This window comes from Artibeus jamaicensis, unplaced genomic scaffold (assembly GCF_021234435.1).
Source record: "Artibeus jamaicensis isolate MK-2021 breed Jamaican fruit bat unplaced genomic scaffold, CSHL_Jam_final contig_332, whole genome shotgun sequence".
Taxonomy (NCBI): domain Eukaryota; kingdom Metazoa; phylum Chordata; class Mammalia; order Chiroptera; family Phyllostomidae; genus Artibeus; species Artibeus jamaicensis.
Genome location: NW_026521788.1, coordinates 26357843 through 26383564, shown reverse-complemented (window position 1 = coordinate 26383564; position 25722 = coordinate 26357843). Strand labels below are relative to the sequence as shown.

Here is a 25722-nt window from a genome sequence, read left to right as displayed (position 1 = left end):
GACAGTCAGCCAGCCAAGCAGCATTCCAGCTGTATCATCTCAGGACTCTTTGACATCAGTTAGGATAACAAATCAAAGAAGATTAGGTTTCATGGGATATTTAGCAGTATTAATGATGCAGCGAATTGATTTGAGTCCTTTATCAGCACATTACATGCTCACTGGCATGGAGCACTTTCGGCAAGTTCATAAACACAAAGAATCGATTGACACTGCAGCCCGGGAGCTCAGCACCAAATTTGATCTGATTACATGCTGTCAGTATTGAAAAATGCTGCTTTGTGATCAATGATAAATGTTTCATTTTTCATACTCAATTCAATAAAATTATCATGTCTTACCACGCAACCTCTGTTAGACAAATTAGTGCCATATCATTCCACAAGCTCGCTCTATACAACCAAGCTTTCGACAGTGACATTAATGACTTTCTTAGCTGAAGAATGCCACAAGTTGAAGGTTCACAACTGAGGCTGATGAAGCCAATCATTACCTCTTTTTCAGCTTCTCGCTCTTCTTCAGAAACTGCAGCATTAGAAATTAAAATTGGGGTCCACCTCAGACTCTCGGGATCAAGTTCATTGGACCGGGAACAGGTTTTCAGCTTTTCCATGTGGCTCAATATCAACTTTTCCCTTCTAATGATAACGAATCTGTAATGTGATGAGGCAGAACAAAGTGCAATCAAAAGCTAAAATTTCATTTCACCTTCACATAATGACATATGTTAGCTCTAATATTACCCAGGCGAGGAAAAATCAGAAAGCTCATCAACGAAAAGGTACAGCAAATTGAAATTTGACCAGCAAAAAAGCGTCATTTCCTGTTTTCTTTTTAGAAGAGCAGTTTTAATAATACTGTTGGAAAACCTCTTTAACTGGAATGAATCTGCCTGACTCGGGGATCTTTCCTGGTATAAGATGCTTGAGAGGAAGCTGGGGTTGCCCAGGCACCAGCACTCACCGGCCATCCCTCCTGTCGATCATGTGGAGGTGCTGCAGAGTAGTGGCGATGTCGTGTGGGCACATGCCCGTAGCTCTGCTGATTGCTTTGATGCTGATATGCCTCTCGTGGTGGTGGTACAGGTATTCTAAGATGACGCTCTTCCAATAGGCCAGGTAGGACAGACGGCCCAGATCAGAGAGCGGCTTTTCAGGGGACCCTGCTTGGCCTTCTCTTCTAGAAAGCAAATAGCCTAGAGCAGAAAAAGCAGAGTCAACCTCACTGCAGTGCTCTCAGACATTGGAACAGGGCCGCTCGAAATAATTTTAAGTAGCAACAAAGTGAAAACATCACATCAGAGAAGTGCAAGGATTTTTTATGTCTGTAGTCTCTTCCCAGTTACAGGGATTTGATCTCCACGAAGTTTGCCCTTCTGAACCTATTATGGGGCCCTGTAAGGGAACTCACATAGCACGGCTGGCAGCAGCAGTCCATACAGAGGCTGTCCCACATGTAACAAAAACCAAGGCTGAAGAGGTTACTTGTGATAAGCCTCAGAATTCAAGTCTCACACCAGCTTTAGATTCTTTCAAAAAGTAAATGTCAGGCACTTACTCACAATCCTGTCGAGGGACCACCCCAAACATTAATGGGCAAGTTGTTTTCCGCAGGAAGGACCTAATGACCCTTTGACAGCTGGGTCTTAATAAAAGAGAAGGGCCTCTGTTGACTCAGGTACTATACTGCTTGTTCCATTTTAACTGGGGGGCTCTGCAGCTTTGTTTCAGGACTAATGAAAGAATGTCTTTTAAGTCAACCGTTACGACTTGTATCAGCTCCACTAGCTCTATTTTCACCTCTTTCATGGACATTAACTCATAATCCAAATCCAGAACACTGTTCCTACAAATTAAAATAAAACAAAGCAACTTCCTTAAGCAAACGGTTTCATGTATACTCAGAAAACCCCTGAGCACGGTAAGCTTTTGAACATGCGTTTTACAGCATCACTGTGGAGGTGCCTTGGCAAAGGAACTTTCAAATGAGAACAACTTTAAATCCACTTGATGGTAATGAATGAAAGCCGGCGGCTGTCTCAGTAATTAAGAGCCACTTATGGAGTACAGAAGAAATGCTATAAACTAATGGTGTCTACCTTGCTCTAATTATCTATTTCAACAGCCTCACCGTCACGAACTTCCTCAATTTAAACAAACATCGACCACATACAGTAGGTGGCAGCAATTACAAAATCATGCCGCTGTGTAAACCACCCAAAATCTTCAGCATTTTCCTTCTTTATCTACATTTCCAAAATGGCTGCATTCTCAAGAATTTTCTTGATTTTGGATTTTTTGTTAAAAGGAGAAATGCTTCTAACGCGTTTTCCTGCCCCTCAAAATCACTATAAATAATGAAGTAATACAGAACAAGAAATCCAACCTGACCCTAGAGGGGTATAACACGGTATTTTGCATTTTGATGGTTTTAATCTGAATGCCATTATAAAGAATAGGCATATATTGAACTTTAGGTTTTGCTCCAGTCTTTTGACTTATTTGTGCCTTTAACTCATGTTTAAGTGGAAAGAATCTGATTGAATGCAAACAAGCGCCACAAAATTTTACTGTCAAATCATTGATCACACATCATTCGGCTTCACACAGAGGCTTTCAAGAGCAGTGTGTCAGGAATGCTAACAGCAACGGCCACTGTGCTGGTTCCCGCCCATGCCGTTCGTGCCCTGTCAATACGGAGAAAAGCTCTGTGCCGGAGTACACAAGGTGCCCGAATCTCAGAACACAGATAATTGGCACATGTGTCACCTGCCTCCTAAGTGCTTGGAACACGCTGAGAAATTTAGTCAGTCAGCTGGAGGTCCCAGCTCTGTACTCCTGGGGGTTAGAGAACCAGAGTGCAATGGATACGAAATTATCCGCCCTTTGTCCACGAGATCCCACAATTAAAAGTCCCCTGCAGTGACTGCCGAATTCCCTAGCCCCTCGTTGGTTCTCATCTGAACCCCACAGTTGGGGGCAGAAACCCCCAGCCCCCGGCCTGGCATGAACATTTCTGTATCATCTAAATGGCCAGAAGGTGGTATGTGCCCTCCCTCCCTTAAACTCCCCACAACAACGAGCAACCTTACTCCGGAAGCACATGCACGTCCTTGTTCTGTCTTCTCTTCCCACAACCCCTACTCTGGACTAAGAGGAAGCAGCCAGAATCCCCCAAATCCATTTCACACAGCTGTTCATGATTTTATACCCCAAGGTAGTACGGATGCACCTTATCAGAGCCTGACTGACACTGGTTAGGCCAGTGGAGGTACCAGGTGACCTGGGGTCTGTGAAGAGCTCTTCGGCATAAACCTTTCGGCACTTGCTACTCCTGCCATGTTAAGTGGCTGTCCCCGGGGGGTGCTCCCTTGGACACAGTCTGTAGTCTGTGAGTGATGCTGCCACGAAGGGTGCTGGAGCCCTAAGAGGCCATGGGAGGCAGCAGCCTGCTGAGCACAGGCACACCGAGCCCACTGGACTTACACCACTAGCAAACACCAAATGGGTTTTCAGGGACGATATACGGCGGTGTTACCGACCACACTGTCCAGCGTCACTGCCCCACCTACGGCTTATTGTTCTTTCTCTCTGACCTCATGAAACTCTCAAGAAGCTTACAATAATGGAGAGAACTTCCTCATACTAAGGACGATTTAGGACCGTTTATAAGTCTACCAAGTCTCCTCCTGAAAGAGAAATTTTGGGTTTAAAGGAATAAAGTTCCACAATCAGAAGGACCGAGGGTAAATTTCTGATTGCTCACTAGTTATGTGAAATCACTTGTAATCCATTAAAATATATGGCCAGGAAGATAAAGCCTCATCATGTCTACTCTAGTCCACCTGTGTGCGCACTAGGCTGATGCAGGACGTAATTTAAATGTGACCTGCAACAGGCAATTTCTCTGTAAAGAAGCTGTAGCTGGTGCTGACACATCACTACTTTGACCTTCGTGGAATATTTTTAAAAATGGATTTCTTGCCATCTTTTGTTTCTTTCTACCTTTCCTAGGCTTCTCAAACCATAATTACTACATAGCCCACTGACAGAATAATTTTTGGTAAAAATGTTTATTTATTAAATAGTTATAGAGATGTGGTGGTTCAAGTTACAGCTCCTAAATTTAGCTTACCAAAAAAGATGCCAAAAAATTGATCTAAGATGCAGGGAAATAAAAAGCACTTATCTTGGAAGCTGGCGTACTATCCTGAAGCATCTGAAACAAGTACAATACACCCCTGGTGAATGGATTCCCACGGAGCTCTAACACCTTTCCTTAACTCAGGATAGTTTCAACGAGCAAACCTGAACTATCCCTGGGGAGACCTGGCTCTTCAGACTGGAAACAAAGTGATGTTTGAAGGATAAACCCCAGTGGCTGCAGTATAATTAATTGCTGGTGAAATTATTCCCTTTACATTGTCTGTGAGCCAGAGACGCTGGTGAACGGCACTTACTCTGCAATCGGAGACTTGGAATTGAAAGCCGACTGCCCGGAAATACCTCACCAGCATCAACTGTCTTGCTACCGGTGAAAGCAGGCTTCCTCTTTTGTTTCAGTGGAAGGTGAGGTCTGAGTTTTAGTGCACCGACCACACACTTAATTCAAAAGATTATCAAGGTGTCTGCATAAAGGTTGGGTGAGAACAATGAGATGTCTGAAAAAGGTAAGCATTTCTAAACTTCACCACGGAAGACCCAAACTCACCTCGCTCACCTCTGCTAAGGCTGACCTGAGTTGGAGTAAGAAAATCAACTGTCGTGTTACCCAGCCCTGATCCCTGTGTTTGAAACGGTTGACTCTCCCCTGAGGGGAGAAATGCCTTCTGGTAGTCACATCTTCAGGTTAAGAAAGGAACTATCTAGACAAGGTCAAGCTTTGTTTTTGCAGACCTAAGTTCCCAAATTAATTGAACTCCCAGCATATTAATTGCAAAGTTAACCCTTTAAGAATATAAAAAAATTCTTCCTTTTAAACTAGTTATATTTCAAGACTGTAGACTGGAGCGAAGTAAAATAATGTTCTTGTGTAAGGGGTGGATATGGATAAGGACTTACTTACCCCCACAAAGGCAGCCACCCCCTCGGCCTTGCACACCTTCGTCTTCTACCACCTGGAGCCAAACCATACGAACCTCCTCAAATACCAGAGTGTCAACTTTGGCAAGCTACTCCCAACTCCCATCTGTCTGGATTACGTGTTTGGTGTAGCTAGCTGCTTTTAGGAGGAAGATAATCTTCAAGGACTACACGCCATTCATCAGACACCTGTTTATTAGCTTAGCAAGCCCTACTGAAAGGTTCGTCTCAGTAGACAGCACTGTGTTTGCAAGCCTGGGAACGGACACCAGACCAGGGATTTATGGCAGCTCTTGGGCAGAGGAAATCCGATGGCTCTAACCACACATTTCAAGACTGGGGATGCAAATCCACTGGTCTACACTCACCTGTTACTAGGATCTGGCGTTAAGCAGCTCTGTGACCAAGTGGATGAATGGCATGTAATTAGTTTAAAAAGTGATACATAAACTTGACAGGCGAAATATGTCTCCTTGCTGCAATGTTGTGGTGACTTTTGCAATTAGTTTAGAAAGGAAGCTGAATCTTAGCCTTTCCATTGTTTCAAGAGGAAAGGAGTGTTCTAAGCGACTTGTGACCTGCCTGAATTTTTACTGCTCGCCAAATTTCCCTATAAAATTAATAGGCATGGCCATTATAAATGGCAGCTCTTAAGCAAAAAAATAAAAATTTAATGTAAAGATGTTCTGAGACAAAAACTTTTGGGAACCACCGATTTAATGGGAAAACCCCTGCTATTCAAGCATTTCCTCCCAGCAAAAATGCAAATTTTGAGATTTTTAGATTTTATTTTAAGAGATTGGTTTTGAAAATGTGGAAGATTAAGACATTTCTCCCATACTCCTAATGGTCATGCCTTCTCAACAGACTTCTCAGCCCACCTGCTACAGACCAGGGGTGTCGGGGGGGGGGGACAGACCACAGTATCAGCATCACCTGGGAACCTGGTAGAACTGCAAGGTCTCGGACTCACAAATCAGAAATCTGGTGGGGAGGACCCAGCCCTTGTGCTTTCACAGGCCCTGCAGGTGACTCGTGCATCCGAGTTTGAGGACCACTGCTGTAAACTCTGCCATGGAGCCACTAGTTGGGATGAGGACGTGACAACTGCCTTGTGCTGTAAGAGAGCCACTAAACATGGGGGTAGGCAAAAACAGGTTTACAGTCGTTTATATGGATAATAATACAAGAATAAACTCTGCTTTGTGTGCCCACAACTGTGCCAACCGCTGTACATGGTGGAACTGAAGAATCTCTGATAGGAGAGACCTCACCCAGCCCCTTCGTGGGAAAGAACTGGGGAAAAGCATCTCTGAAGCCCTGCCCCCCCCCCCCCAGCCTGAAATTTAGCTGAGATCACTGAGTTGCTGAGTGGCTTTGTCCACAGAGGCTGTGCCTGTGCTTCTCAACCTTCACTGTGCAAAAAATCACCTCTAGTTACAATTGAAGACTTGGGCTGGGGCCTGACGTTCTGCCTGCCTAACATGTTCTCGTACCAGGAACGACGCCTGAGTAGCAAGGGCTTTCACAGTAAATCAGTGGTTCCCAAAAGGTTTGGTCTTAGGACATCTTTACATTAAATTTTTTTTTTGTACTTAAGAGCTTCCATTTATAATGGATATGTCTATTAATTTTATAGAGAAATTTGACAAATACTTATGAATTCATTAAAAAGTCTAATAAACCCACTATGTGTCAACATAATTTTTATGAAAAAAATTGCATTTTCTAAAAATACAAAAAAATAGTGAGAAGGGTGGCACTGTTTTATATTTTTGCAAATCTCTTTACTGTGTGGCTTAACACAAAACAGCTACATTCTCACATCTGCTTTGGTATTCAGTCTGTTGTGCTATCGCGGGTCATAAAATCTCTTGAAAATTCTACCATGCACTCATGAGAGAATGAGAGTGAAAAAGCCCAAACCGTATTTTAGTATTACTCTGAACATAGTTGTGACCTTGCAAACTCCCTGAAAGGGCTGTAGGGATCTCTAGGGGTCCCTGGACCGTACTTTGAGACCATCTGCATTAAATGAAAAATGAAAATGATTTTTAAAAGTTGGGCAACAGGGCCACAGGTACTGTAAAACAATACAGCATTTATTGAATACAGCATGGCAGATCAGAGGCACTACAGGTTGCTTAAGAGTAAGGGTTCTAGAGCCAGGCTGCTTGGAATGGGATCTACGGTCTGTCGTGCACTGGCTGCGTGACCTTGGGCAAGTTGTTTAACCTCTCTGTGCCTCAGATCCCTCATCTATACAATGTGGAGAATAATCATACCTATCTCTTAGGGCTGTTGTATTAAGCGAATTAATACAAAGCATAAACTGCTTTGCATATTACGGAAACCCTATAATGAGTGTTAGGTAGTATTACTTACTAGTCAACGTATTGAATAAATGAAATTTCAAGGTGATCATTTGGGCAACTAGGTTATCTTTTATGTAAGGGAAATAAAATCTGGACAGAAGAATGAGGCAGACTGTACTACAGAATTACCTATAGTCCTATTTTAGGACTATAAGATGTACCGGATCATAAGACACACCTAGGTTTTAGAGGAGGAAAATAGGAAAAAAGAAAATGTGAAGCAAAAAACATGGCAAAATATTTAATAACCTGTGACCCCACTCCACTGCTGCCCCCTCCCCCACCTGACAGCGAGCCAGGTAAGCTTCATTCGGACTAGAAGATGCACCTCCATTTCCTCCCAAATTTGGGGAGAAGGGAGTATGTCTTATAGTCCGAAAAATATAGTACATTAAGAGCTACCTTGCTTTTCCTACTTTTGCCTGAGGCATCTGAAAACCACTCCATTCACCCCAAAACCTCAGACAGAAGTTCTCTTCCACCACCCTCTCCCACCGAAGCTAACCATCCAGGTATAAATTTAAGTAAAGGAAGAAGCCATGAAAAAAATTTATATATGCATGCATAGTGCCTCGGGAATGATCTCAAGAAACTGGCAACTGCAAGTTCCCAGAAAGCACAGTTCCATGCCCCACAAATTCCCTTTGGTCCTGAAGCCTTTAACTTCAAGGGCTACCCTCAGTACACAGCAAGCCTGTCAAACCGCAATAACAATGACGGCTTGAGGGCTCAGCAGAACCCAGAGACAGTCCCAGGACAGATGAAACAAAGACCCAAATATTCTGGAAGACCCAGATGTGTCCCTGGGAAACTGGCCTGAGCCAGTCAAACCCAGAGAATGGAGACAGTGGGTCTGTGGGGAAGGAAGTCTGGCTGCCTGGGGTCACATCCCAGTCTGTTTCTCTACGCCTCCTTTTTAAGATCTTTCTGAGCAAAGATCCCATGAGCTCCTGGCTCCAGTGCTGAGGCCCCTGGCCTTTCTTACTCGATTTCCACCCTTCCAGCCCTCGCCCCCACTCCCGAGTCCACTAGGGAGAGGAATGGTGCTCCTTCAACTTCCCTCCAAGGGGAAGGTGTGTGGCAGGGGCATGACTCCCCCTCAGCTGTGGGAGGTATGTGTATGTATGTATGTATGTATGTATATATGTATGTTTACAAACCTACAGACTGTGCAGGATTTTACCAGATGAATTCCATGATTCTGCATATGGGCATGGACTTCCTTGAAGGGGGTGTCACTCTGTGTCAGTCACCCAGAGAAAAGGTAGGTACTTATATGAACTCACAAGAATGGTCCACAAATAGGCCATCAAACAGCAGGAAAGGGGACTCTCCTCCCTCTGTGGCAACCTCCTAAGTTGGCGGTGATCAGGGCCAGGGAGACCCCTGTGACACAGCCACAGGCCAAAGATGAGTCAATGGTATTTTTATAATCGATAATGTAACTAATGAGGATGTCTCCTATTCTTTTTTCTATCCTCTAATCTAGCCCAGTGATTCTCAATTCTGCACATCAAAATCACTTAACAGGCTTTTAAAAGCTGTGGATCTCTGTATCCCACCCAATCTCAACTCTTGCCCCTCTCAGGCCAGTCTGGGTTCAGATCTATCATGGGTTATATTAAGCAAAGGGACTTGGGGATTATGCCTTGGCCAGAATGTTAAATGCGGGGGCAACACCAATCCCACTTCTCACCAAAGGGCTGTGGTCTTAGCAGTGGTGAGTAGTGAGAGACCCAAGCAGAGGGTGAACCTTGGGGGAAATAAAGATACCTAAGAGTGGAGGCCAGGGAGAAGATGGTCACTCAGTAAACAGAGTTCCGAGCCTTCACAGAAGCCTCATTTACTTAAGCACTTAACGAAGGGATGTCTGCTTACGTGTGTCACCGCACCCGCAAGGTCCCGGTCTGGCGGATTAGAGGGGTAAGACTTACTTTCTATGAGGATGACCGTGTGTGGTACCGATTTGGTCTCTGGATTTTCTTATTAGAAAAATGAGGCACCTCTGACAAGGATAAAATGATCACAGAGTAAGAGATGTTATACTTTGTCAACAGCACTTAATTCCCAAACTAAAATCATTTAAGGAAGGCAAAAACTTTAAAAAATATCTTTCCTTACATATACTTCAGAAGTAACCAAGATTCTTTACGATGCCCACTGTGTATTACAAATCTCAGTAACGCTCTGATTCGTCACTCAGATGCATTTCTAGTTAGGCAATGAATGGTAAAATACCAGTACCACGGCCTTTGAAGTGACAGAAATTAGAAAAACATGTCAGAAGAAAGCCCTCTTCTTTTACCTTTTTTGATTTTCCCCAGGTCAAACCATTTTTAAATTCTGGAGTTTTAGGAAAAACAAATTTACAAAAAAAAAATTAAGATGATGTGAGTTGGCATTTTATAATTATTTCCTCTCTTATAAATACTGGAGATTCAATTTGAAAAACTATTTCAGAAACTACTTTAATTCTTCCAAGTTTAAACCTGGATAAATTTTTACATCGAAGTTGCAAAATCCTGGTAATAAGAGTTTGCCATTAAAAAGTTGTAAGATTTTAAACACTGCATTAAACACATACACACTTCAAATAAAGCATCTGCTCCAAGCAATTACCTGGGAGTTCTTACAATGCTTCACCTCCGAGACATTCTCCTATTGCTAAAACATTACAATGAACCTTTTCCTTAAACAAACTACTAAAAGCAAAAACTGTAGTTTCTTTTGCCCCCCTTCAGAGGCCCGAGTTCTGTGGGGGCAGCTGAGACACCCTCTCTAGTACCTCAGCACCCGGCCCACTCCTGCCCTGCAGACTGGGTGGAAGCCCGTACACCAGCGCGGACGCTGCCCGACTTCAGAACCAAGCTTTGGAAGGCAGGGTGATTAGAAGAGCCATGTGCCTTTCCACTTTCTCTCCTACAACCTCCCTAAATTCTATGTGTGTGTTGAGGGGGGTGGGGTATGTGTATGTGTACTAGCTATAATTTTCAAAAATAGGACGAAATATACTATAATTCCGATTTAGGATGATGAGCTTTCGCAGAGCAAGATAAAAGAAAGGGGGAATATAAATATAAGATTTTTTGTTGTTGTTTTCAAAGTACATTTCAAAAGGCAATTTGTCAGTCTTTGAGATAACTTCCTAAAATCAAAGGACAGCCCCCTCGCCCAGTCTGACTGAGCAACTCATGCTGAAAATGTAAGGCAGGCAGATTACCTCAGGTCATCTGACAGACATTCCTCTTTTGCTCATCTGCAGAAACAGAAAGCTTCTCTTTTTATTCATTTTTTATTTGTCTCCCATAAGCTTTGAGGTAAAGAGCCTCTGGCAATAAATGGTGGTGACCCCACCAAGTGACCAGTGAGCCTGTTTTGACAGGCGTGCAGCACACACACATGGGCTGGGTAAAATGAGGTGCTCGATTTGGTGACCAGCTGGTTTGCCAGTGCAACTGATGTCATGTAAGTATCTAGCCTTTAATCCTATATAGGAATCTTAAAGTCCAAATTGACTCTAGTTAGACGTTAGTGGTTAAAAAAACAAAATCATATAAAATATCATCACTAATAGTATTAAAAGATATCAATCACTACCCCCTCAGTTAGTAGGTGATACCTTTCTCGAAGTCCACTATTTAGATAGGCTTCCTAATACTGGCACTAGAGTTGAGACTCCAGTAACAACACATTACTGTTTGTACAGCTTTTGTCACAATATACTAACATTATCCCTGTGAATCTTTATGCCATGTGGTCACTGCTAATCAAAAAGCATCTGCATTCAACTTTTAAAGGACTGCAGTGGCTCAGTAGTGTGTTCAACAGCTGAGTACCCACCCTGCTGTAGTCACTTTTCCAGTTAGGCTGCATATACATGCCCCATTTTCCAAATTTAATAAGGAAAAAAGCTCTGGGAGTTTAATTTGTTAACTACTATGCAACTGCTAAACACAAGAACCACAAACTACATAAATAACAGGAACTCAAATAGACATGTTAACAGCTAAAGTTCATTTTTAAAGAATCAATTCAATATGCTACATGTAAGTAATCAATCACACTGTAATCATCATTTTCAAATCAAAGTACAACGCAGATACTCATGGGGGCATGTACAACTTGGTGGAAGTGTATGATTATGGATGAGCAGATTGAAACTGTAAATTATGTAACTGTCTCTTGTAATTACCCTGCTGGAGAACCAAAAGAAACTTCCTGTATAATTTCACAGGAGGATGGAGATCGAGATACACAATTGCTTTTTAGTTGGTCCTAACCCTTCAACAGCTATTTAATTATGTGTGATGAGGTCAAAGAAAGTGTATGGTTAATTTATGAAAAGTTGGCAGGGAGTTATTTCAAAGTAATCCTCTGAAAAGCTCCGGATTATTAATGAAACCTGATGAATTCTCCTCCTCCTCAAGAAAGATTTATCTAAATTATTCGGTAAAATAAACAACATTTAAAGCATATTCACAGGCGTCGTTCATTTTGTTTCCTCTATAGAAACATTCATTATGGTCCACAAGTTTTTAACGGGAAGCAACCGAAGAGCTGCAGGGGCAGAGGGCTGTCCGAGTCTTCAGATACATCTTCTGCTTTGGTAGGGGCACAAAATCTCACTAAGTTCCTTCAATTCACAGGGAAAAGCTCCGTCACTGGGCAAACCACAGGCAGGACTTCTAATCCAGGAACAAAAAATCATCTTCTTAAGAAGCAGGAAGTCTATTTTGCAGTAAATAATCAGTATTGCCTCATTTCAAGAGGAAGATATTGTAGCCTTCTGCTTTCCCCTTCTTGAAATTTAACTTTTAACATCTTTTCTCTAAGAACTGTTTTTAGCGCCTAAAGATCTACCCCAAATATTAGAACTGCTTAACACTCACCATTTTAGAAAGAAGGAAGGGCAATTTCCTACACTTACAGTGTCTGCCAGATGGATGGATGGAAGGAAGGAAGGAAGGAAGGAAGGAAGGAAGGAAGGAAGGAAGGAAGGAAGGAAGGAAGGAAGGAAGGAAAAGGAGAATTAGAAACAAAATACTGCGGTGCCTTTTCTTGATCTCTTTGGACTCTCTGTTCTATATTTTCTCTTCAGGACACCCCTATTCTGCATAAACACTCCTTGTCTGAATTCTCTATTTTACCACCCTTCTGTTAACATACAGTTCTCAAATTATATTTCTCTAGGTTACAGGCATGCTATTCTCTAATGGACTAGACTCAACACTTGAGAGGATATGATTCTAGTAAATTTCAGTACATTTCCTTCACATAAAATTGGTTCTGTAAAGTCTGACATGGAGCTGATGCCAAATACCAGATATCTATAAAGTAACAAAGGTGTCTGGGGATGTTTGGGTGTACATACTGGAAGGCCCCTGCCCACTTCTCCCCATTCCTGGAGGTGAAGGTCCCCACGAGAGGGTATGGGGAGCATTAACAGCCCTTTCCTTACCTGTTTGTGTTCACAGAAAGACCCATAATTCCCAGAACCCATGAATATGTCCCCTTACATGGGCAAAGAGACTCTGCAAACATGGTTAAGGTCTCTGAGATGGGGAGGTGGTCCTGGATGAGTCAGTTGGGCCCAAGGTAATCACAAGAGTCCTCCCAAGAGGAGGCAGTAAGTAGTAGGTGATATGACCATGGGAGCAAGAAGATGGGGTGATAGAGGACAGGGCCACTAGCCAAGGAATGCTGGTGGCCTCCCTGGAGCTAAAAAAGGCAAGGAATAGATTCTCCCCTAAAGCCTCCAAAAGGACCCAGCCCTGCCGAGCCATTTTAGACTTCTGATGTCCAAAACAACATCTTTTTACGGAACAAATTCTCTACTTCATTTTATTTATTTATTTTTAACTTTTTTTATTGATTATGCCATTATATTTGTTCTATTCCCCCCTCCGTTCCCCTCCACCCTGCATACCCCTCCCCCACCATTTCCCCCTTTAGTTCATGAACATGTGTCTCAAATTCTTTAGATTTTGTATTTCCCCTACTATTCTTACCCTCCCCCTATCTATTTTCTATCTACTGTCTATGCTACTTATTTTCTGTACCTTCTCCCCCCTTCTCCTCCTCCCACTCCCCTGTTGCTAACCCTCCTTGAGATCTTCATTTCTATGTTTCCACTCCTGATCTAGCTGTCCTTTTAGTTTGCTTTTGTTTTAGGTATGGTTGTTAATAACTATGAGTTTGTTGTCCTTTCACTGTTCATGTTTCTTTAACTTCTTTTTCTTAGATAAGTCCCTTTAACATTTCATATAATAAGGGCTTGGTGATGATGAACTCCTTGAATTTGATCTTATCTGAGAAGCACTTTATCTGTCCTTCCATTCTAAATGAAAGTTTTGCTGGATAGAGCAATCTTGGTTATAGGTCTTTAGATTTCATGACTTGGAATACCTCTTTCCAGCCCCTTCTTGCCTGTAAAGTCTCTTTTGAGAAATCTGCTGACAGTCTGATGGGGACTCCTTTGTAGGTGACTGTCCCCTTAGCTCTTGCTGCTTCTAGGATTCTCTCCTTCATTTGAATCTTGGCTAATGTAATGACGATGTGCCTAGGTGTGTTCCTTCTTGGGTCCAACTTCTTTGGTACTCTCTGAGCTTCCTGGATTTCCTGGAAGTCTATTTCCTTTGCCAGCTTGGGGAAATTCTCCTTTATTATTTGTTCAAATAAGTTTTCCACTGGTGGCTGTGCCTTTCCCCCCTTCTGGTACCCCTATAATTCGGATGTTGGAGCGTTTAAAGATGTCCTGGAGGTTCCTAAGACTCTCCTCGTTTCTTTGAATTCTTGCTTCTTGACTCTTTTCTGTTTGGCCATTATTTGTTTTCTTCTGGTCCACTCCATTGATTTGAGTCCCAGTTTCCTTTTCATTGCTATTGGTGTCCTGTGCAATTCCATTCATTTCAATTAGTTTCGCCTTCATATATTTGTCTAATTTGTCCGTATAATCAACCAGTTCTGTGAGGATCCTGATCACCAATGTTTTAAACTGTGCGTCTGTGAGTTTTGCTATTTCTTCATCGCTTAGATCTATTGGCTCTGGGGCTCTGAGATCCTCCTGCGCCATTCTTGGTCTGTTCTGGCCCTTTAAGTATGAGAAGCGGAGCCTTGGATTCCCAGGTCGCTGGGTTGTGACGCTGTATGTGGGGGCGTGGCCAGAGCAGGAAAATGGCGACCCCCTCTGCCGCTTCTCACAGCTGGGTGCGGAGGAGCAGTGCCTTAGGTGGTTCACCTGGGCCGGGCCACTCAGAGTCGCTGTGTTATGACGCTGTATGTGGAGGTGGGGTCAGAGCAGGGAAATGGCGGCACCCTCCACTGCCGCTTGCCGTGGGGACCTGCCGGCCCGGTCCAACCGCCCACTCCCTCGCCTGTCCACCCTCGCACAAATGCAAGACCTCAGTCAACACGCAGCCCCGCTGCCTCGCTGTCTCCCCCGAGGTCGCTCGCCTAGTCGCTCACTAGGTCCGACCCTGCGCCTGGATTCTGCGGGCCTGAGTCCGTCTGACCGAGTCCTCCTGTGCAACCCTGCTCCGCCAGCTGCTGGCTTCGCCCCTCTTACTGGTCAGGCTGAAGAATTTGTTGTTAACGGACTTCCGAAAAGTTCAATTTTCCGTGTTCTGGCTGTGTTTTCTGTTGCTAATATTTAGTTTTCTCTAATCTTGGTTGTGTGAGAAGGCACGGCACCTCCACCTATGCCTCCATCTTGGCGGAAGTCCCTCTGGCTATTTCTTCATCACTTAGATTTATCGGCTCTGGGGCTCTGAGTTGTTCTTGAGCCAGTTTTGGTCTGTTCGAGCCGTTAAGTAAGCGGAGCGAAGCCTTAGTTGTTTACCAGGGCGGGCCACCCAGGTCACTGGTTTGTGACGCTGTGTGTGGGAGCGTGGTCAGAGAGGGAGCAATGGTGGTCCTCTCCGCTGGCCCAGTCCGTCCAGTCACACCACTCGCCCCGGCCTGTTTATCCGATCGGAATTGTGCGAGCCCACTGCCCCGTGCCTTTCGGTCTCAAGGCTCGTCTCTTCACTGGTTTATCAGCACGCAGATTCGCGACTTACCGCAGACAGCCAGCTGTGCCTCTTCCCTGTGTGCTCCCGTAGCTAGCCCGCGATCCGCGCCTTCAGCTGCTTGCGCACCACCAGGTCAGGGATCTTTTTGGCCAACCCGCTCCGCTGCTGGCTTTGTCCCTCTTACCAGTTTAGCTGAGCATTTTGTTTTTTTTTCGGACTCCGTATTGTCAATTTTCTGTGTAGTTTGGTTGTGTTTATTGTTGTTAAAAATAGTTGTTCTTAGATTTGGTTGTGTACGGAAGCAAGGTGGTTCCACCTACGCCTCCATCTTGGCGGAAGTCCCTCTCTACTTCATTTTAAATAATGATTCCATTTGCCCCCCCAAAAGTACATATGCAAATATATTATGTAAAGTGAAATCTACCTGTGTTACATTTTCTCAAGATTTCAGCAACACTTTTTCAATACTTGCTACTATATACAACTACTGTATTAATTAGGAGCAGAACAAAGTAATCATTACCCAGCCTCTCTGTCCCATGCTACTCCCCCAGGGTCCAGGCCACCCTTACATCTTATCCGAATAATGCAATAGCATTAGAACTGGTTGCCTAGTTCCAGTCTTACACCCCTTCTACATGAGTGTTCCCTTAAATGTTAAGATCCTGGGACCTGAACTCCCAGCCTGCTGGGGTACAAATCCCCAATCCCACATCTTACTCTCAGATGGGCAAACTGCATAATCTCACTGTGTCTCAGTTTCCACACCTCAAATGTTTATCACGAGGACTAAATGAGTTTTATATATAAATCACTTTAGAATAGTACTTGGCACTTAGTAAGCACACTATAAATATCGACCTACTATTATTATCTTCCAAAAAATACTTTCTATTGTATAATCACATTGTATATATTTTTCAATACAGATAATTGGGTTACATGCATAACTGAATTTCTTTTAAACCACTCAACCATTTTAAGTACTTTATAAACATTAATTTAAAACAATTTTGTTGAAAAAAGGAGCTCCTCTATGATGTTAATCCAGAGCAGGACTCAATATAAGTAATTATAAAACAGTGGTTTCTATATTGGTAAACATGAAAATGTAGCACTAATATTAGAATAAAATATGTTAACTGCAAACCTATGGGGGAGGAAAAAAAACCAGATTTCTAACTAATATTTTCCTAACATAATTCTGAACTAAAGAATATCTTTTGCTTGACCCAAACAAGTTAATATTAAGAAAACACTACTTTACAACAACTTGAAATTATATACCAAATTTTTTGGACTGTAAGATGCACCAGACCATAAGACACACCTAGGTTTTAGAGAAGAAAAATAGGAAAAAATTTTTGAAGCAAAAAAATGTGGTAAAATATTTAATAACATAACATAGGCTGCTGCTCACCACCCCCTCCCCCACAAGCCAGGTAAGCTACATTCAGACTATGAGACACATCCCTCTTTCTTCCCAAATTTGACGGGTGCGCCTTATAGTCTGAAAAATGCGGGTATGTGTTGTTCGGAAATACCATCACAAGAGGATGTTTTTATCTTAGAATATTCTACTTCAAACATAATGTCCCTACAATAAGCTGGAAAATATGTTTAAAGGGAATAGTCACAAAACCAGGTGTAGCACCAATTTCAACCAATAAGAACAAAACCTTTCTTGATCTTGTTTTAATAATGGAAAAGTGCTTCCCTTGCATATACCTAACTAGGAAAATGGACAAAAGGGTTGGAAGCACTTCCTCCTCTGCGCTGGCAGAGCCCCGGGGGTGCCTCTCACACGGCCTCTCGAGGCTGGATGAGCCCTCTAGGTGTTTGACTGTCCACGACCCTGTGGGCAAGGACTGTGTCATTTACCCTTATGGTCTCATCACCTAGGCTGACCCTGGTACAATCTAGGTAAAGCATGTTTACTGAAGGAAGGGACAAAAGCACACGTAAGTGAAAAAAAACGAAGACTGAGAGGAGATCTGAGGTCTAGCACCAATTCTGTCACAAGCTGGTGGGGATGAATAATCTGGTGGCTGTTGTCGCAATGCAAAGAGGACTGACTAGATTTGGGCATTCCTCTATTCCTTTACTCCCTGACCAAACCTTTTTTGGGCACGCCTACTATGTGCTTGGCACTGTGCCCAGGGCTTGGAGTTCAGTAGCGAACACGCCCTGGCCGTCCTGATGGCATTGCTAAGGTTCCATTTAATGCTAAAGATTAGGTTTTCTCATACTAATGATAAATGAAATTTTCCCAGTAGCTGGTTTCAAAATGACTCATTGCAAATTCTGGTCAATGTTAGAAATCCTAGCAGACAAAAGATCTGTGGAGGAAAAAAAGTCCACCTGCATTCCAAAACTTGAAAAAATTTCAAGCTATGTAAAGCAGAGCAGTAGCTGCAGACCGTATGTTTCATATTTACAATGCCTTCATTGAAGCAATGAATACAAACTATTCTATAAGAGCTATTCATTTGCTCTTATTTATGACAAGCTTAGTTTAAAAAGATACATAAATAAATCGTTAAGCTGCACGGCCTCATGCAACTCATTTCAATACATTCAGTAACAGTCAACTTCTGAATAAATCACTGAGCGCTCAATTTTCAAGCTGATGCTATCTTTATCATATTAAAATATATTGTACTTCAAGCCCAATGTAATAAAATCGTCATGACAAAGCCTTTAGTACAACATATTATAATGAGAAAATAAGGAAAAATAGCCATTTTCCTGATTATATTAAACTAGAATTCTATTAAAATATATGTCATCATTATACTTGATTACAAAGGTCAAAACATGTCTTCCAAAACCAAACAAAAGTCTGAGGATAGAGCTGCCTTGTATCTTCCAACAAGTGCTGCTGGAGCGGGGTGGGGGAGGGGTTCCTAGCTCAGAAAAGGCTGTGGAGGACCTGAGTGCCATTTAGACAGCGCAACTTATTCTTTAACGGACTGCCTTGACTGTGCTCACCCAGGGAGAATAGCTGCTGGGAAAGCTTTGCAAAGCTTTGCAAAGAGAGGCTTTCTCGACAGTTTCCTAAGACTAAAGCTGGAATCTTCCCAAATAAATGCACAAGGAAATGAATTATCTGATAAAACTAAGGATAGGATATGTGTCTCTTCAATCAACTGTGTAAATGTGAATTTTGTCACAGCTCTCCTTTCTCTGCCCCAGGTCTGTAGTAGATAAAGACAATCTTCTTTCTGACAGCAACCTAAATCCTAGGAGAGGCTGCACATGAACAAAAACGCCACATCTTAACAGAAGGCAACCTCACCCGACATCATTTGCAAGTAAGTAAACCAGAGTTGATCGATTACGTTCTAATAAAATAAAATGCTTTTTCCTAAGAACCACATGTGAGAAGTGAAATTGCATTAAGAAAGCTCTTCCCATGGTAATTCACTTAATATTTGTTCAACAAATAATAAGATCCTACTAAGTGTCAAGCTCTTCTGGAAAGTGAGACTGAAGGAGAAAACAAAGTCTCTACCCCATGAAGCCCACTTCTGGTGAAAGAGACAGACAATGAACAAACACATAAAGGACATATGCCACTTTCTAATTGACTTTGCAGTTGCTCAGCCTAGAGCACTTTTTAATAGCCAGTGCCACCGAAAAAAGACCTGCAGCCCACCCGAGAGAGTGTGCGCCTTAAGTGCGCACTTCATGAACTATCTTCCATCATGGATAAAACAGAATTCACATGTCTTGCTGGGGTAAAAGGATGAGGCTGCTCAGCATGACAAACACCAGCGTTATGGCTGCCCTGGGGCTGAAGGCAGCATAATCTAGGCCTACCTGTGTGTATCCCTGCGTCACCTGCTGAAAGTGCAGCCCTAAGTTGACCACAACAGCACAGAGATGCCCAGAGACTATTGCTAAAGAAATGGGATGTCCCACCAGGGCCTGTGAGGCTGGGACCCAGCTCCTGGAGAGAATCTGCTTACCCTGATATTATGCTCAACTTGCCCCCTGAGGGAAGCTAGTGACTTCTGCACAGTCTTGGTTCCTTAGTGTTCACAAACAGGAAAAACATGGCTTGCTGGACCCAACCAATGCAATTCCTAAATTAAAACACCTTTTTTTCCACAGCAGATAGGCTAGTCAGTATCAAATGTTTATTTAAAAAAAAAACCAACACCTAAACAAACAATTTTCAGGTAGGATGAAATCACTGTAAATCTCTGCTTAAGTAAGAATACTCTTGTTTTACTTAAACTATGTTTTAAAAAGCTTGTAGGTGGAAGCTCTTTTAGTCTTTTGAAGGCAGACTGTTAACACAGTCAGTTGCTAGCTGGCCACCTGAACCACTGTGAAGTACACCCCTGTAGTTGGATATCAGAGACACTGTCACTTTAGCCAGCAGCCAGCATCTAGTGGGAGAAGTTTTGCCTTTGAAAGTGTTGACATGATTAGCCTCTCAACATCTCACCCTTCTAGGCAGAGATGAAGTATGTGGCTTTCCTTCTAATTCAGCTTGATGGATCTCAAAGGGCACAGAAGAAGGAGACAGGAAGCCAGAGAGAAGATGCTTTCTTTTCCTAAGTGGGGCTTCCTCCAGAATCAGCCAAAGCTATAAAGAGGCTAAAGGAAAGGCGTTACATTAATCATTAGAAACAGAATGGGGAAAGAATGAAGGTGTAGGAAATTACACCAGTTGCTTCTCCTTGAGAAAGGAAATAAGATATTAAACTGTACCCAGAAGCATCTTTTCTTAAATATTTATTGTGTATCTTATTTTTCTTAAATCCAGTGGCACGCATGGGAGAGTCATTTTTAAGAAAAGAGAACACATGAAGGACATTGCTAACCACACTTAGGACATAACCAAGTTCATAACTTGGAGGCACAAAAACCGGCCATCTGCACCCATCTAAAAGCACACATTAATTACACACTCAGGTTTCAAATGGTCTACAGAACTCGTGAAAGCCAAGGTGAAACCCCTCAACATATAAGACCACAGAAAATGCCTGCAAAGGGGACGTCCTAAAAGAGTGCCTAGTTCATTCATTGCTCCTACTTCCTCCAGCTACAGTTCTGCTCCATGAAGGACAACCTTATACAATATTTTAAAACTGAATAAAAACACAAGAATTTAAGCTGCTCACAAACTTTTATTAGTTTAGAAATAAATAGGCAATTTAAGAAATGCCTGAATGTACAGTTAACTGATATTTTACATAATTGATAAGCTTGTCATTTGTATACCAGTCTCAACCGTATTAGTAAGTTTGTTGACTCTTGGACTGAATGGTCATCTACCTTTTACAGCTCCAAGATTAAGTCAAGGCTAACACACAGAAGAAGAAGTTAGTATGAGACTAGAATCCTTATAAATCTAGTTAGTATGTTTGATTATTTTAAATTAGGAAAGAATGTGGGATTTCATCAAATGCTTTTTCTGAATTTGTACTAAACAACCTATGTGGATATCTCTTTTTGTTTTCTCCTTAATCTTTCTTCATCAGTAGTCCCCTCTCTTCTTTCCACCAATGTTCCAGTAGCTCTAGCCTGTAAACAAAAACAACCACACCTGGCTGGTAGAGCTTTGTGAATCCAATTCTTGATATTCCACTTAAACCACAGTTCCTTCAAAGTGTACTGCTGACAACTTAACTTTCTCTGAGGCCCTGAGCACGGCTGGGGTGTAACTTCACACAATCCTCTCAATGCCTCTGTGCCTCCCCACTCGAGAGGATTAATGACAACCCACCTCTTAGGGCCCTTGTTAGGATGAAGCGAGTTAATGTATATAATTCAGATGGCCAGTGCCTGACATACAGCTATGATTATTACTATTGTGGAAATGCTGACTTCTTTTAGCTTCCCTGACAGTTCTCTGCTGGTTCCCTTCCTGCTTCCTGGCCCTTTACAACTTCCTTGGTGACCTCCTCATTCTCTATTACTGCCTTAAGTGTTGGAATTCTGAGCACTCCATTCTCAGCACCGTTTCCCTACACTCTCCCTGGGCTGTCGTCATCTACCTGTGCTTTCAACCACTGCTGCATGCCTGTGCCTCCCAGATGTCCCCTCTAATTCAGACCCCTGCTGAGCTCTGGCCTCCACTGAAAGCTGCATGAGAGTGTCAAAATCACAGCAAAGGCAACAGGGCCAAAGCTGCACTTACTACTGTTCTGAGCTCAGTTTGTTCATTCATTTAACCAGTATTTACTGAGTACCAGGTGGAGTTCTCCCGGCTGCAGAACATCAGGAAAATACCTTCTTCGTTTCCATACAGTTACTGCCCTAGGTCAGACCGTCACAGACACTTGCTTCTTAAACTCAATTTCTTTCACTTACAGCCAAAAGTATGAATAAGAAGAAAATAAAAATTGCCTGTTATTCTAATTCTAGAGATAATCTGGAAACATATTCTCTTTCCATATACTTTTTACACAATTGAGAACATATTACACATACCATTTTGAAAGTCACTTATTTATCATAAATATTTTCCTATTTTATTAAAATTTCACCAGAACATAATTGTTAATAGCTAATAATATTCCATTACATTGGATACTCTAATTTTCTCAGGACTGGTTCTCTCTTACCTTTAAATATTGAGGTTGTCTCAGTTTTTGTTTGGTTTTTAAATTTTAAATAAAGACATGGAAGGACAAAACATTAACTCTTTGAGCGACAGGCTTTGGGGGCTTCATTTTCTCTTGGTACTGTATCCGTGTTTATCTCACTTTCTACTATGAGTTTACAGGGCTACACTTGGGGAAGGGATAAAGGAAAAAGGAAAGTCCACTCTTTAAAAAAATAAAAATGCAAAAACATTGTTATATTAAGTATGAAAATGCATATTAATTAAATTATGTTGATTTCCTCAGATTAAATTCCTTTCAAAAATAAATGTTAAGTGCTTTTGATACACACTGTCCAAGTGCAGGAAAATGTCCACCAGTTTACACTTTGTCCACTATAAACACAACAGGGCCCGTCTACGCCCATTTGGTGAGAATTGGGTAAATTTTAAAGTCTCTGCTAGTTTGATAAGCAAAATAACTGTAATCTCGCTATTATTTAAGTTTGCATTTTTATATCGCTAGTAATTTTTTTACACTTTATCCATTTGTATTTGAAAGAATTTAGTGTTGTGTCTGAGGGTCAAAGTGCTTGGGACCTGAGTTGCAGCTAACTTGTAGTATTTAGGATTTAGGTAACTGTGATTCCGTTTCTTCACCCCATTGACTGAATGAGGATAAAAGCGTGCTCCACGCTGCTGTGAGGGTGGGGGAGTCAGCACTCTCAGCCAAGTGGCTGGCACATCACAGGCGCTCGGAAAACGTCACCAGGGTTGCTGCATCAGTAAGTTTCCTCTCTGCATCTTCTGCATTCACACCCTCCACTCTTTTTTCTATTAGGGTTTGTATTTTAACACTGTCACATCTTTCTTTTTATATATTTTTAAAAGATACTACAGATAACAACCTCTGCCTGGCATATTCACTGCAAACATCTTTCCCACTATGTTTGCTTTTAAATACTAATACCTTTTACTATATAGAAGTTTTACATTTTTATATAGTCAAGTCCATCTGTATATTCCTCTTTTTAAAAAGATTTTATTTTATTAATTTATTTTTAGAGAGAGAGAAGGGGAAGGAAAACTAGAGGGAGAGAAACATCAGTGTGTGGTTGCCTCTTACGTGCCCCCTACTGGAAACGGCCAGCAACCCAGGCACATGCCCTGACTAGGAATCGAACCAGCAACCCTTTGGTTCACAGGCTGGCACTCAAATCCACTGAGCCATACCAGCCACAGCCATCTGTATATTTTTTTGTGATTTCTTTCATTGCTTTAATGCTTAGGATGTTCTTGACCATCCAAAGATTAGATAAATAAGTAAATATATTTTTACTTTTTAAATGCCTTGTGTGCTGTTTTGTTTTTTTTTGTTAATCATCTAACTGTTTAAATTACCAGGAGTTACTTTTGCAGTTTCCCAAACGTCTAACATTTTTCCTCGTGTGGTCATGCCTTTGAATATACTGGTTCCCTCACCCTAGAATGTCCTCACTTCGACTTCTCGTGAGCTCTATATGTGCACTGTACGAGCCTCCTGTCCAGCAACTGTCCACTTGTCTGTCAGTGAGCTTGACCACCCAGCAAGAACTATGTTGTCTTCATTTTTGTCACTGGTGTTTAGCAGGGTATAGACCAGGGTGCTCCCATAAACAAAGGTTGAATGAAAAGGTAAAAAATAATGAATAAAGCAACTTTTTTCGTCTTCCTTCATTACCCAGTTTAGAATCAGAAAAATGCATTTGCAAAAACATTCAAGTGATGATGCAGACCTCTTTCACGACTGCCTGGCACCGTGTTCTGTAGCCTACTGCTGAGTCAGCTGCCTTTCCCTGCACCTCTCCGGGGTCAGCTGTGGAGGGTGGGGTTTGTCCTCCCCGCCAGGCAGGTTTCTGGCTCTGCAGACTTCAGTAAAAAACAGCTCATTATCTGCTCATCCAACTCCCAGCCAAACAGAATCCTAACCAATTGTAAATATATATATAACAGACTATAATAACTATTACATGTCTGTATCAGTCAATATATATCCAAGGCTATTCACTACAGCACTTCTAAAAGTGTGAAATATTGAAAACAAGCTATGCCAACACTTAGGAGAGTAAGCGAATAAATTCTGAACATCACACAATGGAGTACTATGTAGAATAAGCAGTAGTAGAGAGTATTTCTAGGATATATTGTTAAGTGGGAAAAAGCAAAATGTAAAAGACTGTTTATAGTATGCTACCCTTTTGTGTAGGAAAGACAGAGAAATTAGAAACTATGCATTTTCTCATTTGTACAAAAGAAACATAGGAAGGAAAGGCAAAACCAATTAGACTGGCGACCAGCAGGGAAGGGCTGGGGAATGAGACCGAGTGGAGGGACCGGGGAGGGGGTGATGCTTCTCTGAACATACACCTTTTAATATAGTTTCAACTTTGAAAAATCACCTCAATGTTTCATACTTTAAAAAGGAAGGCAATGAGGCCAGAGAAAAAACTAATTTAGACAACTAATAGAAACGAATAAGCCTAACTGCAGGAGTGTGAAACTCGTTTTCATCAGGGGCCACATCAGCCTCATGGTTGTATTCAAAGAGCCACATGTAACTTTGGCTGCGTAAGTGGCTGTAGAAACAAGGTGCCGGGCCGGATATAAGCAGGTGGAGGGCCAGACTCAGCCTGCGGGCCTGGGGTTTGCTCCCTGTGTCCTAACTGTATTTCAGATGAATACTATAACCACACGGAAAAGCGGCTATATTAAAATGAAAAAGTACTAGTCCGAGTAACATTTGAACACAGTATTTTGACTAAATATAATCAGGGTAAAGTAAAAAAAGAACTATACTGATGCTCCTGCACTTACCATGGGGTTACATCCCAACAAACCCATCGTAAATTGAAAGTGTCATAAATCAAAAAGGCACTTAATATCCCTAACCTGCCAAACATCCTGGCTTAGCTCTACCTTATGTGTACTCAGAATATGTTGTCCAAAAAAACAGAAAAACACCTGACAAAGCCGGCGCTGGAGTGCTGGGCGCCTGCCCTCGGAGCCACGTGGCTGACTGGAGGCTGGGGTCTGCTGCCACTGCCGGTGTCACCAGAGGACACGGCGGCAGCTCTAGAAAAGTTCGAAATCCAAAATTCGAAGTACAGTTTGTATTGAAATAAGTATTGTTTTTGTACTACCATAAAGTAAAAAAATCATAACCATAGTCCGTAACATAGATTACCCTTGATTACTCACACTGCATTTAGTAACTAATTAGTTACTATAGATTACTCAAGATTCCCCTTCTCAGTCAGAAAGACTGGAGAGAGATACCAGCTTCGACCAACGACACCTGCACCCTCCTCTACCGCAGAGGTGATTTGAGCAGGCTGGGAGCTGGGGTCCTTCAGTCTCCCTGGTCAAGCTCTGCAAAGGACCCTGCTCAAACCCAGACAGGAGCCACTGTCCTAGAAGAGAGAGAAAATTTATCCCCAAAGCGGTATTTGACCTGATGGACGACCACTTCACCTCTCTTGACTGGCCTGGAGAACAGTGTTCAATTCAAAGCCATGGATTCACAGTTTTTTGTGCACACACACATCATATTTCCCCAAGGCCTATGATCCCGTGTGTAAGCAGGCAGTTCCAACTTCCTAAACTAGCAGTTGTTACAGAGTAAAGATTTTTCCCACCTTGCAACTTTCATTACATTATTG

General features: G+C 42.3%; 1 protein-coding gene across 8 annotated transcripts in view; it reads right to left on the bottom strand.

Moving 5' to 3' along the window:
- Positions 1-25722, bottom strand: part of KAT6B (lysine acetyltransferase 6B) — a 187390-nt gene that overhangs the window by 10285 nt on the left and 151383 nt on the right. For all 8 annotated transcript variants that reach the window (XM_037130598.2, XM_053663816.1, XM_037130597.2 and 5 more), the window contains exons 14-15: positions 964-1195; positions 494-653 (exon numbers count right to left, since the gene is read on the bottom strand). In XM_037130598.2, coding sequence (XP_036986493.2) covers positions 494-653; positions 964-1195 — 392 coding nt within the window. The remainder of the gene's footprint in view (positions 1-493; positions 654-963; positions 1196-25722) is intronic.